This window comes from Echiichthys vipera (assembly GCF_963691815.1).
Source record: "Echiichthys vipera genome assembly, chromosome: 2".
Lineage (NCBI taxonomy): Eukaryota > Metazoa > Chordata > Actinopteri > Perciformes > Trachinidae > Echiichthys > Echiichthys vipera.
The window spans coordinates 35349691-35370978 of record NC_139827.1 but is presented as its reverse complement, the minus strand read 5'-3'; the positions used below and the strand labels follow the sequence as shown (position 1 = coordinate 35370978).

Below are 21288 nucleotides of genomic sequence, written 5' to 3'. Positions count from 1 at the left end.
GCAGTGTTCACTGTAGATTTGGTCAGATGAAAATACTCAAAAACAGTCAGACAAAACTAAATCTAAATAAGGAGTGATGACGTATAAGCAAGAAGCAGTAGCGCCGCGGATCAGATCCACGTGAGTACACACGGGCCTGGGCCGCAGGGGAAGAGGGAGGGGGAACAATCGCCCTAAAGCATGGGGAACGGTACTAATGGACAGTGTGAGTGCGCCCTAAAAGACAGGAGTACAAGCGTGAAGATGAGAATACACAGTGTTGCCAGCTCTTCTCCAATTAAAGTAGCTAGAACCAGCTCCAAAAGTTGATGGACGATGCCAGATGACTCCACAAACACTATTCTGAATACTGGCTTAATTTGTCACCAGTCTCTCTAGAAATATATCCACTAGGAAGGTCTGAGAAGGGATGCATCATTATGACGACAGGAGAAAGTAGTTGACGTCACTGACACAAACTACTTACCATCGATTGTCATCCATGAGTTGACAGTTGGGGTCGGAGCTTTGCGTCCTCTCTCCTTCGCTCAGGATCAGATACAGCAGTGTCACACCAAACTACACACAAACAAACAAACAGAGATGTGTGTGTAACGTGTGTGTCTGGTGTTTTGTTGGACCAGTGATCAGGATTGTTACGATACTAGAAGTCGATACAGACACCCGGAAAAATACTCAGTATCATTTTTGATACCACGGTGACAAAATGAAAAAAATGAAGGCAGAATTAAAAAAAAAAAGATTAGAACAATACAAACAACATCAATACAACTTTTAAAAAGAAAATTTGCATTTCATGTTGATAAAGTTCCAACCCACCAAACTACAGTCTGATCTGTGCTCTAATCAGACCATTTCTACTATAAATGATAAATTATAGACACAAATGTACATGCTGTGATCACAGTAGATTACCAGCACTGATTGACTTTAATCATGTATAAGTGATGATCAGCATAGTTGTGAACACCAGCTCATGTTCTGGTAAAGTTAATGTCTCCAGCTCATGTTCTGGTAAAGTTAATGTCTCCAGCTCATGTTCTGGTAAAGTTAATGTCTCCAGCTCATGTTCTGGTAAAGTTAATGTCTCCAGCTCATGTTCTGGTAAAGTTCATGTCTCCAGCTCATGTTCTGGTAAAGTTCATGTCTCCAGCTCATGTTCTGGTAAAGTTCATGTCTCCAGCTCATGTTCTGGTAAAGTTCATGTCTCCAGCTCATGTTCTGGTAAAGTTAATGTCTCCAGCTCATGTTCTGGTAAAGTTAATGTCTCCAGCTCGTGTTCTGGTAAAGTTCATGTCTCCAGCTCATGTTCTGGTAAAGTTGATGTCTCCAGCTCGTGTTCTGGTAAAGATAATGTCTCCAGCTCATGTTCTGGTAAAGTTCATGTCTCCAGCTCATGTTCTGGTAAAGTTCATGTCTCCAGCTCATGTTCTGGTAAAGTTCATGTCTCCAGCTCATGTTCTGGTAAAGTTCATGTCTCCAGCTCATGTTCTGGTAAAGTTCATGTCTCCAGCTCATGTTCTGGTAAAGTTCATGTCTCCAGCTCATGTTCTGGTAAAGTTCATGTCTCAAGCTCATGTTGTGGTAAAGTTCATGTCTCCAGCTCATGTTCTGGTAAAGTTAACGTCTCCAGCTCATGTTCTGGTAAAGTTCATGTCTCCAGCTCATGTTCTGGTAAAGTTCATGTCTCCAGCTCATGTTCTGGTAAAGTTAATGTCTCCAGCTCATGTTCTGGTAAAGTTCATGTCTCCAGCTCATGTTCTGGTAAAGTTCATGTCTCCAGCTCATGTTGCGTGCGTGTGTGCGTGCGTGTACCTTGTTGTGCAGTACTGTGGCCAGCTGGCCCTCACTGCCCTGAAGCTCCTGTAGTAAGTCTGTGAGGGCGGAGCTGGACAATGACTGGATCACTGCAGAAACCGGCTCCACTAACCAGCACAGCACCTGAACAGAACAAGAGGGCAGAGACAGAGGGTGAGAGGCAGCTGCTGCTTAAAGGACAGCTGGCCCTCATGCACTGAGCATCTCATAGTACAACCTGAATTTTGAAGCAGATATTAGGGAATAAAAAAGTTCAGATAGATATGTCAGCCGATAGTCTTTATGAACCTATTAAATAATCGGAAATGAATGGCGATCCAGGACAGAAAAGTTAGACAATCGTGAGATGCACACATGAGCCGGAGTTTGTTGAGAAAACAGCTTAAGTGATCAAAATCAACATTAAGAAATTCATTAAATTACACACGAATAATAATAAGAAACATAATTTCCTATGTCACCAAATATGTTTAGATGTTTTTGAGATATCAGAACTAACAAACTCAGAACACTAATGTCTTGAGCCGAGGCACTAAAGGTGTCCCAGGAAAAACTCACCTTGAACATTTCGACGCACCTGTATTATATCTTGTTATAGTGTGATTATTTATTCTGAAAATTCATAAACTCACTTGTTGAAAAAAGATGTCCCTGGTTTCTTTCTATTCACACATCAAGGAAGAGATGTAAAAAAGTTTGCTTATCACAAAATAAACACTCGCTTGACTTCACGTTACATCCGGGAGATATTTAAGTTATCTATCTCTAACCTGCAGCCTGAACTCTTTGAACAGGTCCACATGTCTGTCAGCTCCATGTTTCTCCAAGTTGGTCGTGTTTGCTCCCTTGGTCTTTATTGATTTAAAGCATATTTTACAGACGGGCTCTGAGGTGTCCATGATCTTGACACTGTTGGTTACATTTTCGCTCTGTGCGTCTGCTTATGAACAAGCCTAGGACGGTCGGCAGGAGCACTTCAGCCATGTCTGTCTCTGTGACTGTCACCATGAAACCACGGTCACTCTGGCTGCAGGCAGTGATGAAGCAGAGAGAAGCTGCACACAGACACTCTGCCTCGCTGTCACACAAAGTTCATAAAGTACACATACTAATAAAACCTGAAATAGTATTTTTTCTAACGGCCGGGGACAGTGGTACCTTTCTAGTATCGGTTTCCCCTGCAACACTGTTTACCACACAGGACTTCGCTGCAGCATCATTTAGAGAAGATGGCAACTACTCGTGACACATGTCAAATATGTAGAGATCACAGTTTAAAAGAAAGATGTTTCATGACTGCTGCCCCACACTTCTTTTAAAATTTGAAATAGGTTTATCACTGAAAGAACTGAAAAAGATTATCAATTGAAAAACCGCCATTTCTAAATAAAACCACAGGTACAGCATGGCTGTGTAGGACTGACACTTTGCCCTTAATTGGAACGAGCTTAGAAGGAAAAATAGGAAAGAGGAAGAAAATAAAAGCCTTTTGGCTTACAAAGAAAAACAAAAATAAAAAAGTAGTATAAAGTAGCAGGAAATAGAAACGTACCTCAACTCTGTATTGAATTAATGTAGAAAATAATCTGCAGATGAATCCAGAATGAAAATAATCAGTAGTTGCAGCCCTAGTTGTGGGTGCCTACTGCTCTCCATAGTGAGGGTAAATGACATGTCAATGGAAATGAAGACTCTGTAGTTTACTTGAAGGACCTCAGGGTTTCATTTTTGTGTCAAAGTGATGTTGCATCGTGAAATGGTTACCTGGTCCTGTTTGTCCTTCTTGGCCAGGGCAGGAAGGTTGCGAGAAATCGCCATGACAACGGCGGCGGCCTGGGGTGAAGGCAGGAAGGGGAGGAGCCTGGAGATGAGCCGCTTGCCCTTCCTCACTGACATGATCATCACACACTGCTCATCACTCACTCTTATCAAGAGGAAGAGAAGAAGTATTAGTGTGTGGATGTCCTACATGGAGTGTGTGTGTGTGTGTGATCCATGATGAATTGAATTTTAATAAATCAGAATCTCAAATGTCACTTGTTTCTCTTTGTGTTTAGTCTCTGGTGTGTGTGTGTGTGTGTGTGTGTGTGTGTGTGTGTGTGTGTGTGTGTGTGTGTGTGTGTGTGTGTGTGTGTGTGTGTGTGTGTGTGTGTGTGTGTGTGTGTGTGTGTGTGTGTGTGTGTGTGTGTGTGTGTGTGTGTGTGTGTGTGTGTGTGTGTGTGTGTGTGTGTGTGTGTGTGTGTGTGTGTGTGTGCGCGTGTGTGCGGTCGGCAAAAAGTGAGTTTACAGCCCTGCTCCTACCTGTCGTCCCACTCCTTCTCCTGCAGAGAGCTGCACAGCTGCATGGTGTTGGTTTTATGATGCTCCAGAAGAGCCTCCCTGTCCTCCTCTGGCGCCTGGACAAAACGTTTCTCAAAGTCTTGAACCTCCAGCAGCAAAGTGTACATCTGGAGGACGGGGAAAAGCGTCACACAAATGTTTAGCATCTAGGAGAGTTTCCTGCAGTTTGAACAGGAGCTCGACAAGTACAACCGTCCTTTGTCCTACCTTCTCCACAGTGTAGAGGATCTGTCGCCTCTTATTCCAAACCTGCTTCTCTCGCTTCTCCTGGAGGTAAAGAGACAAGCAGACAAGCTGAAAAAACAGACCACAGAATATACCAAACCCACTGATTAAGAAATAGGTAAAGAATTAAAAAAAACACTAGGAACATTATGGAATTACACTTCTCTTTTGTGAAGTTCTTTTAGATTATGGTGAGCAACCCAAGGTGAATGGACAATGCCATATGCCTGTATTACTTTCAAGAACCGCAGAAAAAAACCCATGATATTGACCACTGACCAATCCCAAGGCAGTTGACCAAAATCCAGTATCATAGCGATAGTTTGGAGCAGAGAAAAGCAGACAGCCAATTAATCGTGCAGTGCTGTTTATGTAAACCTTTGCACACCCAGTCTGCATTTTTCATCAGAAATTGTCACACTTAAAAAAAAAATTCAAGATGCAGGCAGAGTGAAGACAGCCGGGTTCCTCCAGGAAGAGAGGAAATAAGAGAGAAGGAGCGAGAGACAAAGAAAGAGCATTTTGTTTCCTATTTCCAATTTTCACAACAAATATAATAAAGGCATCGGTAAATCATAAATAAATCAGTGCATGGTCATGACCTACTCTATATGTAAAGTGACTTGAAATAACTTTTGTTATGATTTGGCATTAAAAATAAAACTGAATCAGTGTGCAAGGTGTCTGTACGTAACTGTTTTTTTCGGATGAAATACCTTTACAGTGAATAAATGACAGAAGGTTTTTGGTTTTTGTTACCCTAAAGCAGCTTCAGGACGGGTTCAGCTGTTAACGCTGAATCTCTCCTTCACAAAACCTTTAATGTTAGTCAAAAAGAGAACACCGTTTACATGAAAACAAGGCCTGAAAACATGCAAACAGACCTCGTCATCCGTGCGGGTTGTCACCACAGCATCAATCATCTTGCGAGGGTTGTTGACGCTGGAAACCGTCAGCTTACCCAGAGAGCCTGCAAACTGAACTGTGAAGAGACATGTCAACATTACCTCTTCATTATCATGTGTGTGATCAAGTACTATGGACTGCAAATAATAAGTCATTTACCTGGTCTGTAGGTGTGCTCAACCTTGGCGACCTGTGGAGTGATGAGTTTGGTGGTGTATTCTTTCTTGCTGCTGTCTCGCTCTCTTTCCTGACGTTTCTCCATCTTTTCATAGTAGTTCTACATGTGTACACATACACATTCATAGTGTTCAAACAACTGACAATAACTGAGTAAAAAATTCTCTGTAAGGAAGCAATGTCGCTCGTATTCGTCCTGTGTCCGATACATACACTTAAAATGACTTAAAGTGTAATTCCATCGTCCCATGGTATTTTTTGAGACTTGCATACATCAAATAAACCATCAAGACAATTTTTTTTCATGTATAAACTATTAAGGGAGATTTCCCAGACGTGGCTAACACTGATTAGCTCGGGACAGTACGGTGAATGCCTTAAAATGTCTTTTTTAACCACTAATACTGCTCAAAATCACACTAAGGGCGCAACCATATTGCGCCTATTTGCGGCATGCTTGCCGTCCATGGGCTGTTTGGGAGAGGTGGGCTTTTGTAAAGCATGTTTGCACGTGTACGAGCACGAGCGTGCGCACGTATACGAGCACGAGGCCTACGGCGGTTCTGATGTAATTTCCTGTGCGCCTGTTGGGACGTAGAAAAAAGAAGGAGGGACCATGCGTGGACATTTAAAACAATGGCGGCGAAAGGTTCACGTTGGTGTGATGAGGAGGTGGAGTGTTTACTGCAGATTTGGTCGATGAAAAGATTCAAAAACAGTCGACAAGACGCACAAAAACTCAGAGGTCTATGGAAAGATTTGGAAACAAAGCCACGCATCGCCATGACGTCATCAATGCGTGTGACGTGTTACGGCATGATGACGTATAGGCAGCAAGAAGCATTCTCCGAGGCCCAGGTAGTGTGAGTACAAATGGGCCTGGAGGGGGGGACAAGGACCCTAAAGCACGGGGCACGGTACGGATGGACAGTGTGAGTGCGCCCTAAACCTCTGTGGTAGCATGAGAAGTCCCTACACATTTCATCGCGTGCGATGTGATCACAGCTTTACATTTGCAAAAATTCCTAAAAACATGTTTGTCATTATGGGTTATTGAGTGTAGATTCAGTGGAAAAACGTCTAGAACCCAATTAAGTGTGCAAAAAGTGCCTTACTTTCTAAAGCCACCGTCTCTAAAAACTAACCTGATAGTAGTAGTCATCCAGGTAAGGGTCAGTACTTTGCAGCTGCATCATCTGGATCTTGGTTACCCATTCCTTCTCTTTCTGAGTCATGAGGTTACTGTAAGGGTCCCTGCTACGGCGGTCCCCTCCAGGCCTGCCACGGTCTCTACAGGAGGGTATGGAGAAAAAGATGCCATGGTCTACTCAGAACACAAAAAACAGCTGTTGCCCTTCAGTTACTCTGAATGTGACCTTAGTCTGTAACCGTTTAGAAGAATGATGCTTGTAGCTTAGTGATACAGGAACACAGTGCTGTGTAACCGGGCAATTTAATTATTGTTCCAATGTACTGTATGTACACAAACATACACACTTGCTTACCCTCCTCTGTTCTGCATGCGCTGGGTGAGCATGCGGCGGTGCTGGGGGTGGAGGTGGGTGGTGTTGTGCCGGATGGGTGGCGGGTGGTTGGGGGGGGCATGAGGGGGCAGCGGGCCCATTCTGTGACCAAGTGGTGGAGGAGGGCCTCCGAAAAACGGCCTGAAACCACCACCTGGTAACAAAGGAGGCGCTGGACCTCCGCGAGGAAAACCAGCCACCTGGAGACAGAGACAATCGCCCAGTTTGAGAGATGATTTATGGCATTTATGAGTCAACTCTTGAAGTATCCGGCTTTTAAGTTGTGACAACATCCTTCAAAATATAGTTTCCGGGTCCAAGGCATTCCAAGCCTCATATTTCTACAACGTCGCAGTGTGCCATGTTTCTTGTTGTTTGAACAGATCTGAGTTTTTTTTTAAAAACAACGTAACTGTGATTTGACCTCTTTCTTATGGATGAAAAAGGTGTCTAACTGACCAAAGAGGTAATCCCAATGCCAGCTTGCTAGCTAAAAAGATATCATTTGTACTTTGGATTTGATTTTGAGACAAATAATTGAGGACTGCTTTTATTTAATATAATCGAAAATCGAATCGTGCCATTTTCAACAATATATTGTCTCACGTTGCCAACGCCTAATCTCTTTGAACAGATCATCTATATGAATGCAGAAATGGCTCAATTGCTGGGAGTACCAGACAGAGTGTAGGCATGCTTTTTTTCTCCCTGTGAATCCTATTTTTTTACCTGCCCGTGTAGGGCCCTTTTATGTCATCGGGCCCCTACGCCTGTGCATTAAAACAACCCCATATTGAGGCAGTGAATCGGTTGGTGGATTGGTGATACTGGAGGGAAGCAGTTACCAGCTGACTGTTGGTCAGATTTTTCTGCATTCCATTACTTGGGTAGCGACCACTTTTCTCAGGAGAAATCCCAGTTATGATATTTATATTTTCATATCATATTTTCTCCTACCAAAGTTGTAATGCATATCATAGAAAGAGGGAGTTATCTTCGCCAATCCCAAAAGACTGTGTGTCACTGTAAATGTTACCAACCTGAGAGTTGAGCAGCTGGGCCCGTTGAATCTGAGAAAGGACGGGACCAACTCCAGGAGGGAATGGACCGCGACACAGTGGAGAATTCTGAACAGAAACAAAAAAAACAACATAAACTTCATATCCCTGATAACTGAAAATGGAAGTTGCTTTGTCTCTTTCGTCTTTGCTAAATCATGCTCCAAACTTAGGGAAGAGCTGGCAGGGCTATTTCACTTCTGCAAATCACAGAAGCACTGTGTTGTGCCATTAAACTTAAAAGAAAACCTAGATCGTTTCTTGATTTGTACAAACAGAGCTGAAGACGTGAGGGGAGGAAAAACTCACAGCTAAATTGAGGAGTGTGTTGGGTGACACACGCTCAGGGAAAGGAGGAGGGTATCTGTGCTGGACCGGGGCTCTCACATGAACCGCTGTGGGATGGTGGATCTACACACACGCACACGCACACACACATACACACACGCAGAACAGGGTTAACAGAGACAAAACCATCTACATGTCAAGTAATATCAACACGATGCAGCATGTTAACTACAACTTAAAATCACGTGTAAATATTTTATGTGTTAATGGGGAAAATCTATATTTCTTAACCTGGAATCTGTCTCCCCATGTATTTCTGCGAAGAGACTAATGGCAACAACTTGTTATTAAATGAAGAGATGGAGAAGTCTTGTTCTGAAATCTTGCGAGATGTTGCCAGAAGACACCGGAATGGAACTTCAGAGAGGGAAAGTTTGTTGTGAAGCGTAGCTTTGTGTTGTCTAAACCATTTTTAATCAAAATTTCTGAATTGTGCCATCAACATGTGGAACTTCACTTCACACAGCTTTCCTAGACCAACGCTCCCTTTGGCTGCAGACAGGCAGAAGTTGGGGCTAGTTATGCTACAAATGGATCCTGATAACTCCAGATACACTACACCTCACAGACCTTCAGGGTTTGATTACATTGTAGCCTGGTTCACAGCAGCCACTCAATACTGGACACATTAAAAGAAGTAAGTTGTTGCAATAAATCACTTTTACTGAAATACATGGGGAATAGGGTTTATGAAATAGGTTAAAAGAATGTCTTCCATGTTTAAACTTTGAACCTTTCTGACTTTAGGACCTCCAGGTGTAATGACACTGTAGAAACACTGTGGAAGGCGCTCTATTAAGGGTTTTTGAAAACATTTGTCTTCTACAAAGAAAGAGATTGCAACAATGATGTCTGATACAAGAAATATTATAGAAAGAGGAAACACTGTTAAATGAGACAAACATTTTGTCTGATATTCACCTGAGGATTCAGGGCATGGCTCATTGGCTGTTTGGGTGGGGTCCCAATAGGCACTGCGCGCACTGGAGGGGAACCAATCACAGGGGAAGAAGAACGTGGAGGTGGAACCCTCTCCGACAAATCCCGTCCTTCATCATTCCTACCCTGAGGAGGTCGTTTAGGAAGACCCACCTCCTTGATTATAGACATTAGTGGACTATCCTAAAGAAGAAGAAGAGGGTAAATATCAGGGTCAGATTAAACTCACTCTCGAAGCCTTTATCACAACATCTAATTGGTACTATCATTGCAGTTATGAAAAATAAGGTTTACAGAATTCATTTATACACACAGCAATCAATGAATATGCTCACTGTTCGTTTTAACAGCTGTTCATATTAACTTTGATTGCCTGTTTTGATCATGATTATTTAATATGCCTACTCATTTCCAGTGTAAGGGAGCAACAGAGCTCTTCTTTAGCTATGAAAGATGAGTGAACAGAAAGGTTCTGCAGTACACCTTCTTTTGAGGCTCTCCAAAGACATTTTTCATGTTCTCTAGTAACTACTTCTTCTTCTACTATACCGACTGCTATTAGTACTAAGATTATTATCGTCTAGACCAGGGCTGCCCAACCCTGCTCCTGGAGGGCCACTGTCCTGCATGTTTAAGTTTCTCTCTGCTCCAACACACCTGAGTCTAATGATGTGCTCGTTATCAAGCAGCTGAAGCTTGTCACAGGTTTGAAAATTGTTAAGACTCAAGTGTGTTAGAGCAGAGAGAAATCTAAAATATGCAGGAGAATGGCCCTCCAGGAGCAGGGTTGGGCAACCCTGGTCTAGACCTACTCTATATGGAAAGTGTCTGGAGATAACTTTTGTTATGATTTGACACTATAAATAGAATAGAATTGAAATTGAATATTGCTGATGAGCAGGTACCATAGTATAATTAGCTAGCTACCTTTCCAACGCCCTTGTCAGTCAATCTGTTCTGTTCCAGCAGGGTGTTCCAACAGTGGATACGTCCATTTGAGACAGGTAATTTGAATTTTTTTATATTACAGATCACCTTTCCAAAATCAACAGCTTGGTTAAGGCCTTTTCACACGGACCCTACTGTACAATTTGCAGAAATATTTTTAGTGTAAACATTGCGCCCCAAATTATTACACAAACTGGATTTAAGTGTCATTAATCATCATTTTTTGGTTTTCAATTAAACTCATGGGGGATATTTTATCTCTTTGGATCACTGATCTCAATCTCAGAGACCTGGGGAGAGAGCTGCTTGTTCCCTTTAGGATCGCTGAAGGTTTGAAAATGACCTCGGTAAAGTATGTAGAGTTTCTAACAGACCACTCTTTCCATGCTACAAAAAGAAGAAACGTGCCTTCTATTGAAAAATCATTGACATGCATGACAATGCACCATCTCATGCTGCAAAGAATACCTCTGTCATTGGCTGCTATGGGCATGAAAAAAGAGAGAAACTCATGTTGAGGCCCCCCCATCTGACCTCAACCCTACTGAAAACCTTTGGAGCATCCTCAAGCAAAATATCTATGAGGGTGGGAGGCAGTTCACATCAAAACAGCAGCTCTAGGAGGCTATTCTGACATCCTGAAAAGAAATTCAAGCAGAAACTCTCCAAAAACTCACAGAGTCAATGAATTGTGAAGGTGATATCAAAGAAGGGGTCCTATGTTAACATGTAACTGGGCCTTTCAAGAAGTTTTTGATTGAAATAGCTTTGGATTTCAGTAAATGTGACCTCCTAATGATGCAGTTCAATAAATACCCTATTTGGTTCTTTACAACCCATAACATGTTTTGAAACTCTATTGTGCATAATAATTTACAACAGTGCATTTTGCATTATGGACACCATATTTCATACATTTGGGCCAAATGTTACTGCTTACAAACTAAAATCAACAGGATTTCAACAGCTTTTGCTCAAAAATGACTTAAAACTGCATTAACTGTGGTAAAGTCTAAAAAAATGGTTGCAGGAATCTGTATTCAGTGTTAATTGTGTTCAATTGTTTCAGTTATTATGTACATCCCCATCATATTACAATGACATAGATTTAGACAGCCATTATGCAATAATTTAGCGATGCAGAGGCAAGTAACATTTTATACGTCACTGTGTTAGTGATGTGTAAGAGCCAAAGTATAGATAAACACATGTTTATTAGCCAAATGTCCAATTAGGGTAATTTTTCTGTGTTTTAGTTACACCCTATGCATTTTGAAAAGACATTCCCCAGGGATGGCTCTGCATGTTTCCATCAACACACATGCAGCCTGAGGATAGGCTGAAGAAGAGTGAGTGTCCCTTACCTCCATGTGTGTGACCAGTCCGGGGGTGACACTGACTGGCCCAAAACCCATACTGTTCTCCCAGATACTGTGAGAGTTCATCTACAGATAATAAGAGACATTATTGTAATTCATTAAAATGAAGGGTCCTGAAACAAAAAGATTGGACACAAACAAGGTGGAAATAATGTGACAGTTATACAAACTATATTAATAGCATGAACTCAAATCCAGGTAATGATTTTAATATCTGAGCTAATCTGCTATTATTTACATACAAAAAGAAAAAAGAAAAAACTGAGGAAGATTTTTTATTTTTATTTTACATTTTGAGAATAAAGTCTAAATGTTGAGAATATAGAATAAAGATGAAATGCCTGGTGTAGATGAACTGGTGAAATTGCACTTCCAAATCGGTTTAACAACAAAGAAATTCTTGCTCTTTTAGCATGTAAACACAGTGGGATAATACGTATTAGGACTTTGTGCAGAGTATTGTCTGTTCAGAAGGAGAAACCACACAAAAATGGCAGAGGTGGTTGCAGTCGTGCAACCTGAAATAGATGGTACTGGACAGATGCCATGGTAACCATGGTTGCACCTGCGTGCAATACAGAGAGGATATGTTGTATCCCAAGACACAATAAGGTAATTGATAAGGTTGATCAATCCTGAAGGAGTGGAGCGCAGGCGGGCAGAGGCGTCGGAGACGCAGTCATTACACAGCAAAGGGCCCAATGTGCTTTGGCACATGGATTCATACGAGAAGCTGAAGCCATACGGCATCGCCATCAATGGTTCTGTTAACGGTTTTAATCGCTATGTTGTGTGGGTGGAAGCGTACAGAACTAACAAAGACACAAAAGTTATTACAGACTACTTCATCACATTGCGCTTTGGGTGCTTGGGAGGATGCTCAGATCAACCTTCTTTGTTTTCTCAAGAGTCTGCACCGTGATTCAATCCCCTGGTTTGTGGTGCTGCGTCTTTAGAGGAAACTCCTCCTCATTTCCTCTGACCAAAAAAAGGGCATGTATGTGACGTTGGGAGGAGGGAGATACGTCCATCTGGCTGACGTATACGTCCGAGGAGAAGTGAGGGCCAGCGGCTAGCTGTCACTTAAGAGACCACGGCCCTAACTATTCATAAACTTTAACCTCCAATAAAATAAAAACTAGTCTGGTAAAAAAAAAAAACATTCACCCCCCTCAGTGTTGGACAACATACAGACTAGAATGTTTTATTTTTGTCCCAGGCCTTAAACAGGTTTAATGATGCTGTGAAAACGGCCTGTTTAACATGGGGGTCCATGAGAAACTGCTTTTATGAAACCGGGTGGAGAACTGCAGCCTTTGTCTCAGACGCCCCCACCCGCCTGAGCTACTTTGTTTGTTTCAGGTTTATGTACAAAATTCATTGGTTACATAGTGTAAAAAGATGATTTGTACCAGATTCTAACTAAAAGCTAATTTCAATCTGCAGTCCCTGGGCAGGTAAAAACAAGATTATACATGCACACACGCGTTGCATAACTCAGATATTTAAAGTGTTTTTTTAAATGTGAGTGTGGAATCTAAGGTCACTCCTAGGTATTTGAACTCATATACATTTTTTAGCTTTTTACCATCCACATACATGTTGGGAATATCACATCGTTTGTATGTATTTCGGAAGAACATGGTGACAGGTTTTTCAGTATTTATTGTGAGACAAGAATTACTTCACCACTTGGTGACATTCTGCATTGCTAGTGTCAATTTGGAAGCAACCTGTTTTTTATATTTACCATGTGTAAATAGGACTGTATCATCAGCATACATCAAGATCTCCACACCGTTGCATACATATGGAAGATCATTGATGTAAGTAAACTTGGCCACCTCTTCCAAGTTCATGTGGTTTCTCCTTCTGAACAGACACAATACCTGGCACAATCTCAGTGATTTCCCTCTCATTATATTAGGGGGCGCCCTAATTCTCTCTTTATTTTGTTGTGCTTGAAACAGAGATGTGATTTTTGATTAACATTTTCTGATGCATTTTCATTGTGCAATACACTGATTTAAAGTGAAATGAGTTTGCATTGTGGCTCTGATTATTGCTTGTATAATTGATATGCTTCTGTCTGGTGATTTTTTTTTTCTAAGAGAGCTGAAGCAGCCAATTAAAATTAATTGTAAATTGTGGAAATATGAACCATAAATGAATCTCTTAAAAAAACCCTTGTTCAAAATCAAGCTTTTTCTCCCACTGCATAATCTGACATAGAATAAATATAAAGGTGATTGCATTTTCACCAACTGCTTTGTAGTCTTTAAGAATACTGATATACAGAAAGCACACACAGATGGGGAGTTAAAAGAGTTAAAAAACAAAACTAACCTCTGCCAAATGAGCAGTCCCTCTGCGCAGCATGTGCTGCTGCTGTTGGTAGCTGAGCATGGACGAGGGAGGAGGGCCAGGAGGAAGGCCTGCAGTCATACAGAGTACAGCACAACACAGCACATTTGAACAAAACTGGGCCCATACAGCAGGGTAACCCACACTGTCAGGAAGCAGCTGAAAGTAGGCTGCTCTGTCTGAAGGTAAGGTAGCAATACAACACCAACAATCACATGGTGACAAAACAAAATATATAGTTTTAGCTAAACAATCACCACTGCACTCTTCAGACTGAAAAGAATACATGGTGAATTATTTATTTTTTAACTGTGTGTTAAGAATATTTGGATGGGTATCACAAAAGAGAAAAACCTTAAAAAATAAGAATAAGAATATCATCAAAACAGCAAATGAGGGAATATCTTTTGAAAGAACTATTCTCATCCCTCCAGTAGAGTCACAGAGAGCTGGAGCATCTGGAATTTCATCTAATTTAGAGATTTCATGTTGGTTTTTATTTCAATTTGACACCCATTTGCAGTATATGTTAATGACAATTCAGCATACGGTCACACTCTTTATGGTTGAGATATTTTTAACCAAGACTGACCGAGCTTACACTCAAGTTGAATTATGGTTATTTGTCATTACAAATTAGATAAACACCTCCAACTTGAAAAATACTCTTCATGTCAATTTTCACATCATTAAAAATTCCATGAGAATTAATGTTTGGTAATGGAAGATGGTTAAGTTGGATTTCTGACTGCTAACTCGTATCACCATTACAAGAAAAAAAGCATTCATTCTGACCTGAGATGGAGGGCCCAGGAGGCAGCTGGTGCTGGGCATGATGGGGATGTTGGTGTGGTTGAGTAGGATGTGGGATGGAGGAGGGCTGGGGCAGGACTCTGGGCCGCTCCATGCCCTGCAGATCGGACAGGCTGGGGGATGGACCAGGTCGTTCAGCTGCTCCAACCCCAGCGATGGCCGGGTCAGCTTCCAGGATGAGTCTGGCAAGGGACTCAGCCAAGTCACCTCCTCCCCCTCGATCCTCCACATCTGAAACGACAGTTTTACTTTGGATTTTCCAACCAGGCATATTCTCTTTCCAGGTATATTATTGCTCTATAGATTTATTCTTATACAACCAGTCAAGGAAAAATATATGACCAGCAATTATGTTCAGTTATCCAATCAATTTGGCCTGGCGCCAACCCTATTATAAAACTTTCAAAAATGTAACAAAAATAATTGAAACCCAATCCCAAAACCTGAAAATCACCAGTAGGGTAGGAATAACACAATCTTGCAGAAAAATGAACAGGATTCCTGACTCCAATTACATCACTGACCTGATGGAGGCAGTCCAGACGAAGAAGACAAGGAGAATTTGAGGGAAGGGAGGGAAGATGGAAGAGGGGGATGGCCCGCAGAGGAAGAGAGATGGGCGGATGAGTGCTCAACTCCTCCTAAATCTGATTCTCCTCCCATTCCTCCTCCTCCTAACCCGAGCCCCACTCCCGACCCATCCCTCTCATCGAGCTCAGCGAGGCGCTTGTGTTCCTCTTGCCAGTCGTCATCTGGAAGAGAAGAAACCTCAAGTTTATCTCTTTTGGCTGAACAACATTTAGATAAACAACAACAATAACGTTGTTGATTGAAAAACCCTGTCACAGAGCACAGAGCACAGACTGAGGCTCTGAGTCCTTGTAGAGGAGGAGCAGACACTCCTCTCTGCTTCCTCTACTCTCCAAACACACGGTAATACCCACAGTGCATCTCCTTTGTTGTGCGACATACACAGGGCATGAAATTGGCACACGCCAATTCCCGACTGGCTTGACCACAAATACTTGTAATAAGTTTCCTGTATCAGAAATCACGTCACTGTCACCAACTGGAAATGTGCTATATCATGATATGTATCATTATTGGTATATGTAATGACCAATATTGGGATATATTTTGGTCATATCGCCCAGCCCTATTGTCACAATGCCAAAATTATGACTTCTGTATGATACCCGTCTAAAATATCTTACTGAAACGATACCGATGCTGAAACGATACCACAGCAGAAAACTAAAACATCATCAGTAATGGAAAAAAATATTTGATGAAAGAATGTGGGAAGTTTCTAATTATTTATTTTATTATAATTAAAACATTTAAACCTAAAGTCAAAATAAATATATATTTTTGTAAAAGATGCTGAGCTTTATAGCTACCTAACATGTGCAGTTCATAAAATAATTCTTAATTCATCGTACAAAATGGGAAATTTGATATTTGCATTTCATGTTGATAAAGTTCCAACCCACCAAACTACAGTCTGATCTGTGCTCTAATCGGACCATTTCTACTATAAATGATAAATTATAGACACAAATGTACATGCTGTGATCACAGTAGATTACCAGCACTGATTGACTTAAATCATGTATAAGTGAAGATCAGCATAGTTGTGAACACCAGCTCATGTTCTGGTAAAGTTCATGTCTCCAGCTCATGTTCTGGTAAAGTTCATGTCTCCAGCTCATGTTCTGGTAAAGTTAATGTCTCCAGCTCATGTTCTGGTAAAGTTAATGTCTCCAGCTCATATTGTGGTAAAGTTAATGTCTCCAGCTCATGTTCTGGTAAAGTTCATGTCTCCAGCTCATGTTCTGGTAAAGTTAATGTCTCCAGCTCATGTTCTGGTAAAGTTCATGTCTCCAGCTCATGTTCTGGTAAAGTTCATGTCTCCAGCTCATGTTCTGGTAAAGTTAATGTCTCCAGCTCATGTTCTGGTAAAGTTAATGTCTCCAGCTCATGTTCTGGTAAAGTTAATGTCTCCAGCTAATGTTCTGGTAAAGTTCATGTCTCCAGCTCATGTTCTGGTAAAGTTCATGTCTCCAGCTCATGTTCTGGTAAAATAAATGTCTCCAGCTCATGTTCTGGTAAAGTTAATGTCTCCAGCTCATGTTCTGGTAAAGTTAATGTCTCCAGCTCATGTTCTGGTAAAGTTAGTGTCTGCAGCTCGTGTTCTGGTAAAGTTCATGTCTCCAGCTCGTGTTCTGGTAAAGTTCATGTCTCCAGCTCATGTTCTGGTAAAGTTAATGTCTCCAGCTCATTTTCTGGTAAAGTTAATGTCTCCAGCTCATGTTCTGGTAAAGTTCATGTCTCCAGCTCATGTTCTGGTAAAGTTAATGTCTCCAGCTCATGTTCTGGTAAAGTTCATGTCTCCAGCTCATGTTCTGGTAAAGTTAATGTCTCCAGCTCATGTTCTGGTAAAGTTAATATCTCCAGCTCATGATCTGGTAAAGTTCATGTCTCCAGCTCATGTTCTGGTAAAGTTCATGTCTCCAGCTCATGTTCTGGTAAAATAAATGTCTCCAGCTCATGTTCTGGTAAAGTTCATGTCTCCAGCTCATGTTCTGGTAAAGTTAGTGTCTCCAGCTCATGTTCTGGTAAAGTTCATGTCTCCAGCTCATGTTCTGGTAAAATAAATGTCTCCAGCTCATGTTCTGGTAAAGTTCATGTCTCCAGCTCATGTTCTGGTAAAGTTCATGTCTCCAGCTCATGTTCTGGTAAAGTTAATGTCTCCAGCTCATGTTCTGGTAAAGTTCATGTCTCCAGCTCATGTTCTGGTAAAGTTCATGTCTCCAGCTCATGTTCTGGTAAAGTTCATGTCTCCAGCTCATGTTCTGGTAAAGTTCATGTCTCCAGCTCATGTTCTGGTAAAGTTCATGTCTCCAGCTCATGTTCTGGTAAAGTTCATGTTCTGGTAAAGTTCATGTCTCCAGCTCATGTTCTGGTAAAGTTAATGTCTCCAGCTCATGTTCTGGTAAAGTTAATGTCTCCAGCTCATGTTCTGGTAAAGTTCATGTCTCCAGCTCATGTTCTGGTAAAGTTCATGTCTCCAGCTCATGTTCTGGTAAAATAAATGTCTCCAGCTCATGTTCTGGTAAAGTTAGTGTCTCCAGCTCATGTTCTGGTAAAGTTCATGTCTCCAGCTCATGTTCTGGTAAAATAAATGTCTCCAGCTCATGTTCTGGTAAAGTTCATGTCTCCAGCTCATGTTCTGGTAAAGTTCATGTCTCCAGCTCATGTTCTGGTAAAGTTCATGTCTCCAGCTCATGTTCTGGTAATGTTAATGTCTCCAGCTCATGTTCTGGTAAAGTTCATGTCTCCAGCTCATGTTCTGGTAAAGTTCATGTCTCCAGCTCATGTTCTGGTAAAGTTCATGTCTCCAGCTCATGTTCTGGTAAAGTTCATGTCTCCAGCTCATGTTCTGGTAAAGTTCATGTCTCCAGCTCATGTTCTGGTAAAGTTCATGTCTCCAGCTCATGTTCTGGTAAAGTTAATGTCTCCAGCTCATGTTCTGGTAAAGTTCATGTCTCCAGCTCATGTTCTGGTAAAGTTAATGTCTCCAGCTCATGTTCTGGTAAAGTTAATGTCTCCAGCTCATGTTCTGGTAAAGTTCATGTCTCCAGCTCATGTTCTGGTAAAGTTCATGTCTCCAGCTCATGTTCTGGTAAAGTTCATGTCTCCAGCTCATGTTCTGGTAAAGTTCATGTCTCCAGCTCATGTTCTGGTAAAGTTCATGTCTCCAGCTCATGTTCTGGTAAAGTTAATGTCTCCAGCTCGTGTTCTGGTAAAGTTAATGTCTCCAGTTTGAACTGTTTCATACAGAGATGTGTGAACCACATCAGACAGTTAAACAGTTAGCTTTAGCCCTGACTGCCTCCTCCAACTCTGATGGAGAAAAAAGTTCACTTGTCACAAAATAAAAACCTGCTTGACTTAACATTACATCCGGAGATATTCATGTTATCTATCTCTAACCTGCAGCCTGAACTCTTTGAACAGGTCCACATGTCCGTCAGCTCCATGTTTCTCCAAGTTGGTCGTGTTTGCTCTGTTAGTCTGTATTGATTTAAAGCATCGTTTGCAAACGTGCTGTGAGGTGTCCATGGTCTTGACATTAATGGCTACGTTTTTGCTCTGTGCGTCTGCTTATAAAAAGCAAGGACGGTTGGCAGGAGTATTCATGTCTGTCTCTGTGTCTGTCACCATGAAACCACGCCCACTATGGCTGCAGGCAGTGATGAAGCAGAGAGAAGCTGCACACAGACATTCTGTCACACAAAGTTCATAAAGTACACATACTGGGGATGTAACAATACACATATTGGTACCAAAACGTCATGGTACAGGCACTTCTGGACGGGTATAGAGGTGGATCACGGCCCATAAACGTGGCACACATAGCGCTAATATGTTTAAAACAGTGTTGTTTCTAACGGCTTGGTACTGCTGGACCTTGCTAGTATCAGTTTACCGTGCAGTACTGATTGCACACATGACTCACCGATGGCTCCAGCTCCGAAGGTGTCATCGTTGAACTGATCGATTTCATCTTCTTCCGCTACAAGTCCCTCGTCTTCTTCCTCCAACGTACAGTCTTCATCTAGGGACTGCAAAGACAGCAGAAAGACAGATGAGGGGAGAGGAAACAGAGTGAGAGGAAGAAAAGGTTAAAAATGAAACACAAATGCAGAAATGGTGAGGGGGGGGGGGGGGGGGGGGAGAAGTCAATAGTTTGCTGTTTTTTTTCACTAAATAAAGGTTTTTGTTGAAGTGCCTTGGTTATTTCAAAAACATGCTAGTACAGCAGTGGGATAGACAGAGGATATTCGGTCAAATAATGAACAATTAAAAAAACCCATCAAGAATTGATACTTTGTTCTCTAATTTTGATTTCCACTGTATATTCTTCAATTGGAACACTGGGCTGTAGCATCAGACTTAGCCTTTACATCTCCCCATTAACATTAACAATGTTTACAATAATAGGGCTTCATGGTGAATCAATTAATCGAATAATTGTTTTAATAACCTTAAGCGAACAAGCAAAGCATGCAGGTTTCATGCTTCATAAATGTGGGAATTTTATGTTTTTTTGGGGGATTTCAGCACTGTCGGTGAGATAAAAGATTTCATTTTTCTCTGGGGAAATTAAACATTTTATTAAAACGAACACTAATCAAGAAAATAATAGGCAGATTAACTGATAATAGCTGCAGCCCAAAATAATAGAAAGGAAGGCTCAGTTTGATTAAAGAAGTACTTCACCCTCAATATGACCATTTGTATATGAGTTATTCATTGACTGTTGCCTTGAATTCATGAAGAAAACGTTCTTCTCTCATGCCTCCATGGTGAACTAGGTGTGTTAAATATCACGATATTAGAAGGTGAAGGATTAGAGTCTGTTGACGATCTGCCAAAGCAGAGAGACCGTAGTATCGTCTATAGGACACATTTCACATCTATGAAACTCGTGATCGTGATTTTACTGAAAAAAATCGTCATATGATATTTTTGCCATATCGCCCACCCCTATGATGAACAAAGAATCAAAAAACGGAGAAAAGTGGAAGAAATTGTAAATGCATCTAACGTCAGCAAAACTATATCAAAACATCCATGTACAAACTCTCACACCTCTTGAATGGGGTTGGGTACTGATACCTGGTGTCTCTATGGCAGTCATAACGTGATGACAGCGTACTATACAACATGTTAGCTTTCTGCTGCAGAAAGAATGAACGCTCTAGCTATGATAGGTTTTATTTAAGATGGTTTTAAACATGATCATGTAAACAGGAACCACCGGCGGGTTAAGCTTAACGATTTTTTCCATTGTCATAATGAATCTATAAAATTTACAAAAAGCAATAGTAATTAAAATAACATTTGAAAGTGTATCGTTTCCCTTTCGCCATTATTAAATACCCCGCGCAGCGTGTGAACGCAGAGAATTGTGGGTATTTTAGCTCAATGAGGATCCATCCGTGCATCCTTGAAAATTCTCAGAATTCTCAAAAACAAAGGGCCCGAATTTCAGCGTGTTCTCAACATTGGAACAGTGCTTGGCGACATTCTATGAAGTGGCGTCCTCAAAAAGACGGCCGTTGAGTGTTCATCCTTCCCATTGGAAAACAGCCAGATACTTTCTTTATTTTAACCGTTTTGTGTTGACCAATGCAATATTTGGTATCATTAATCACTGACAGACGTGAGAGGCGGCATTCACAAATTCTCCTGACAGTTGATCATATTTCTATTTACATTTCCAGGGTCTTTGTGTTGTGCATGTGGACATTTCTTACTGTGACACTGTCCAGGGCCAGTTCATCAGTTTATCTGGGCGACATGGCCAACATCTTCTTTCCCGTTATAGGCCTAGATCATTTCATATCTCGATAATATATATCACACGATATAGTTGGTTTT

General features: G+C 41.3%; 1 protein-coding gene across 1 annotated transcript in view; it reads right to left on the bottom strand.

Annotated features, from left to right (window-relative positions):
• Positions 1 to 21288, bottom strand: part of patl1 (PAT1 homolog 1, processing body mRNA decay factor) — a 29177-nt gene that overhangs the window by 3656 nt on the left and 4233 nt on the right. The window contains exons 2-18 of the mRNA XM_083928710.1: positions 19361 to 19466; positions 15363 to 15590; positions 14821 to 15069; positions 14008 to 14096; positions 11647 to 11727; positions 9317 to 9517; positions 8357 to 8458; positions 8030 to 8116; positions 6972 to 7189; positions 6612 to 6756; positions 5449 to 5566; positions 5268 to 5365; positions 4366 to 4425; positions 4120 to 4265; positions 3583 to 3742; positions 1816 to 1941; positions 467 to 558 (exon numbers count right to left, since the gene is read on the bottom strand). Coding sequence (XP_083784836.1) covers positions 467 to 558; positions 1816 to 1941; positions 3583 to 3742; positions 4120 to 4265; positions 4366 to 4425; positions 5268 to 5365; positions 5449 to 5566; positions 6612 to 6756; positions 6972 to 7189; positions 8030 to 8116; positions 8357 to 8458; positions 9317 to 9517; positions 11647 to 11727; positions 14008 to 14096; positions 14821 to 15069; positions 15363 to 15590; positions 19361 to 19466 — 2306 coding nt within the window. The remainder of the gene's footprint in view (positions 1 to 466; positions 559 to 1815; positions 1942 to 3582; positions 3743 to 4119; positions 4266 to 4365; positions 4426 to 5267; positions 5366 to 5448; positions 5567 to 6611; positions 6757 to 6971; positions 7190 to 8029; positions 8117 to 8356; positions 8459 to 9316; positions 9518 to 11646; positions 11728 to 14007; positions 14097 to 14820; positions 15070 to 15362; positions 15591 to 19360; positions 19467 to 21288) is intronic.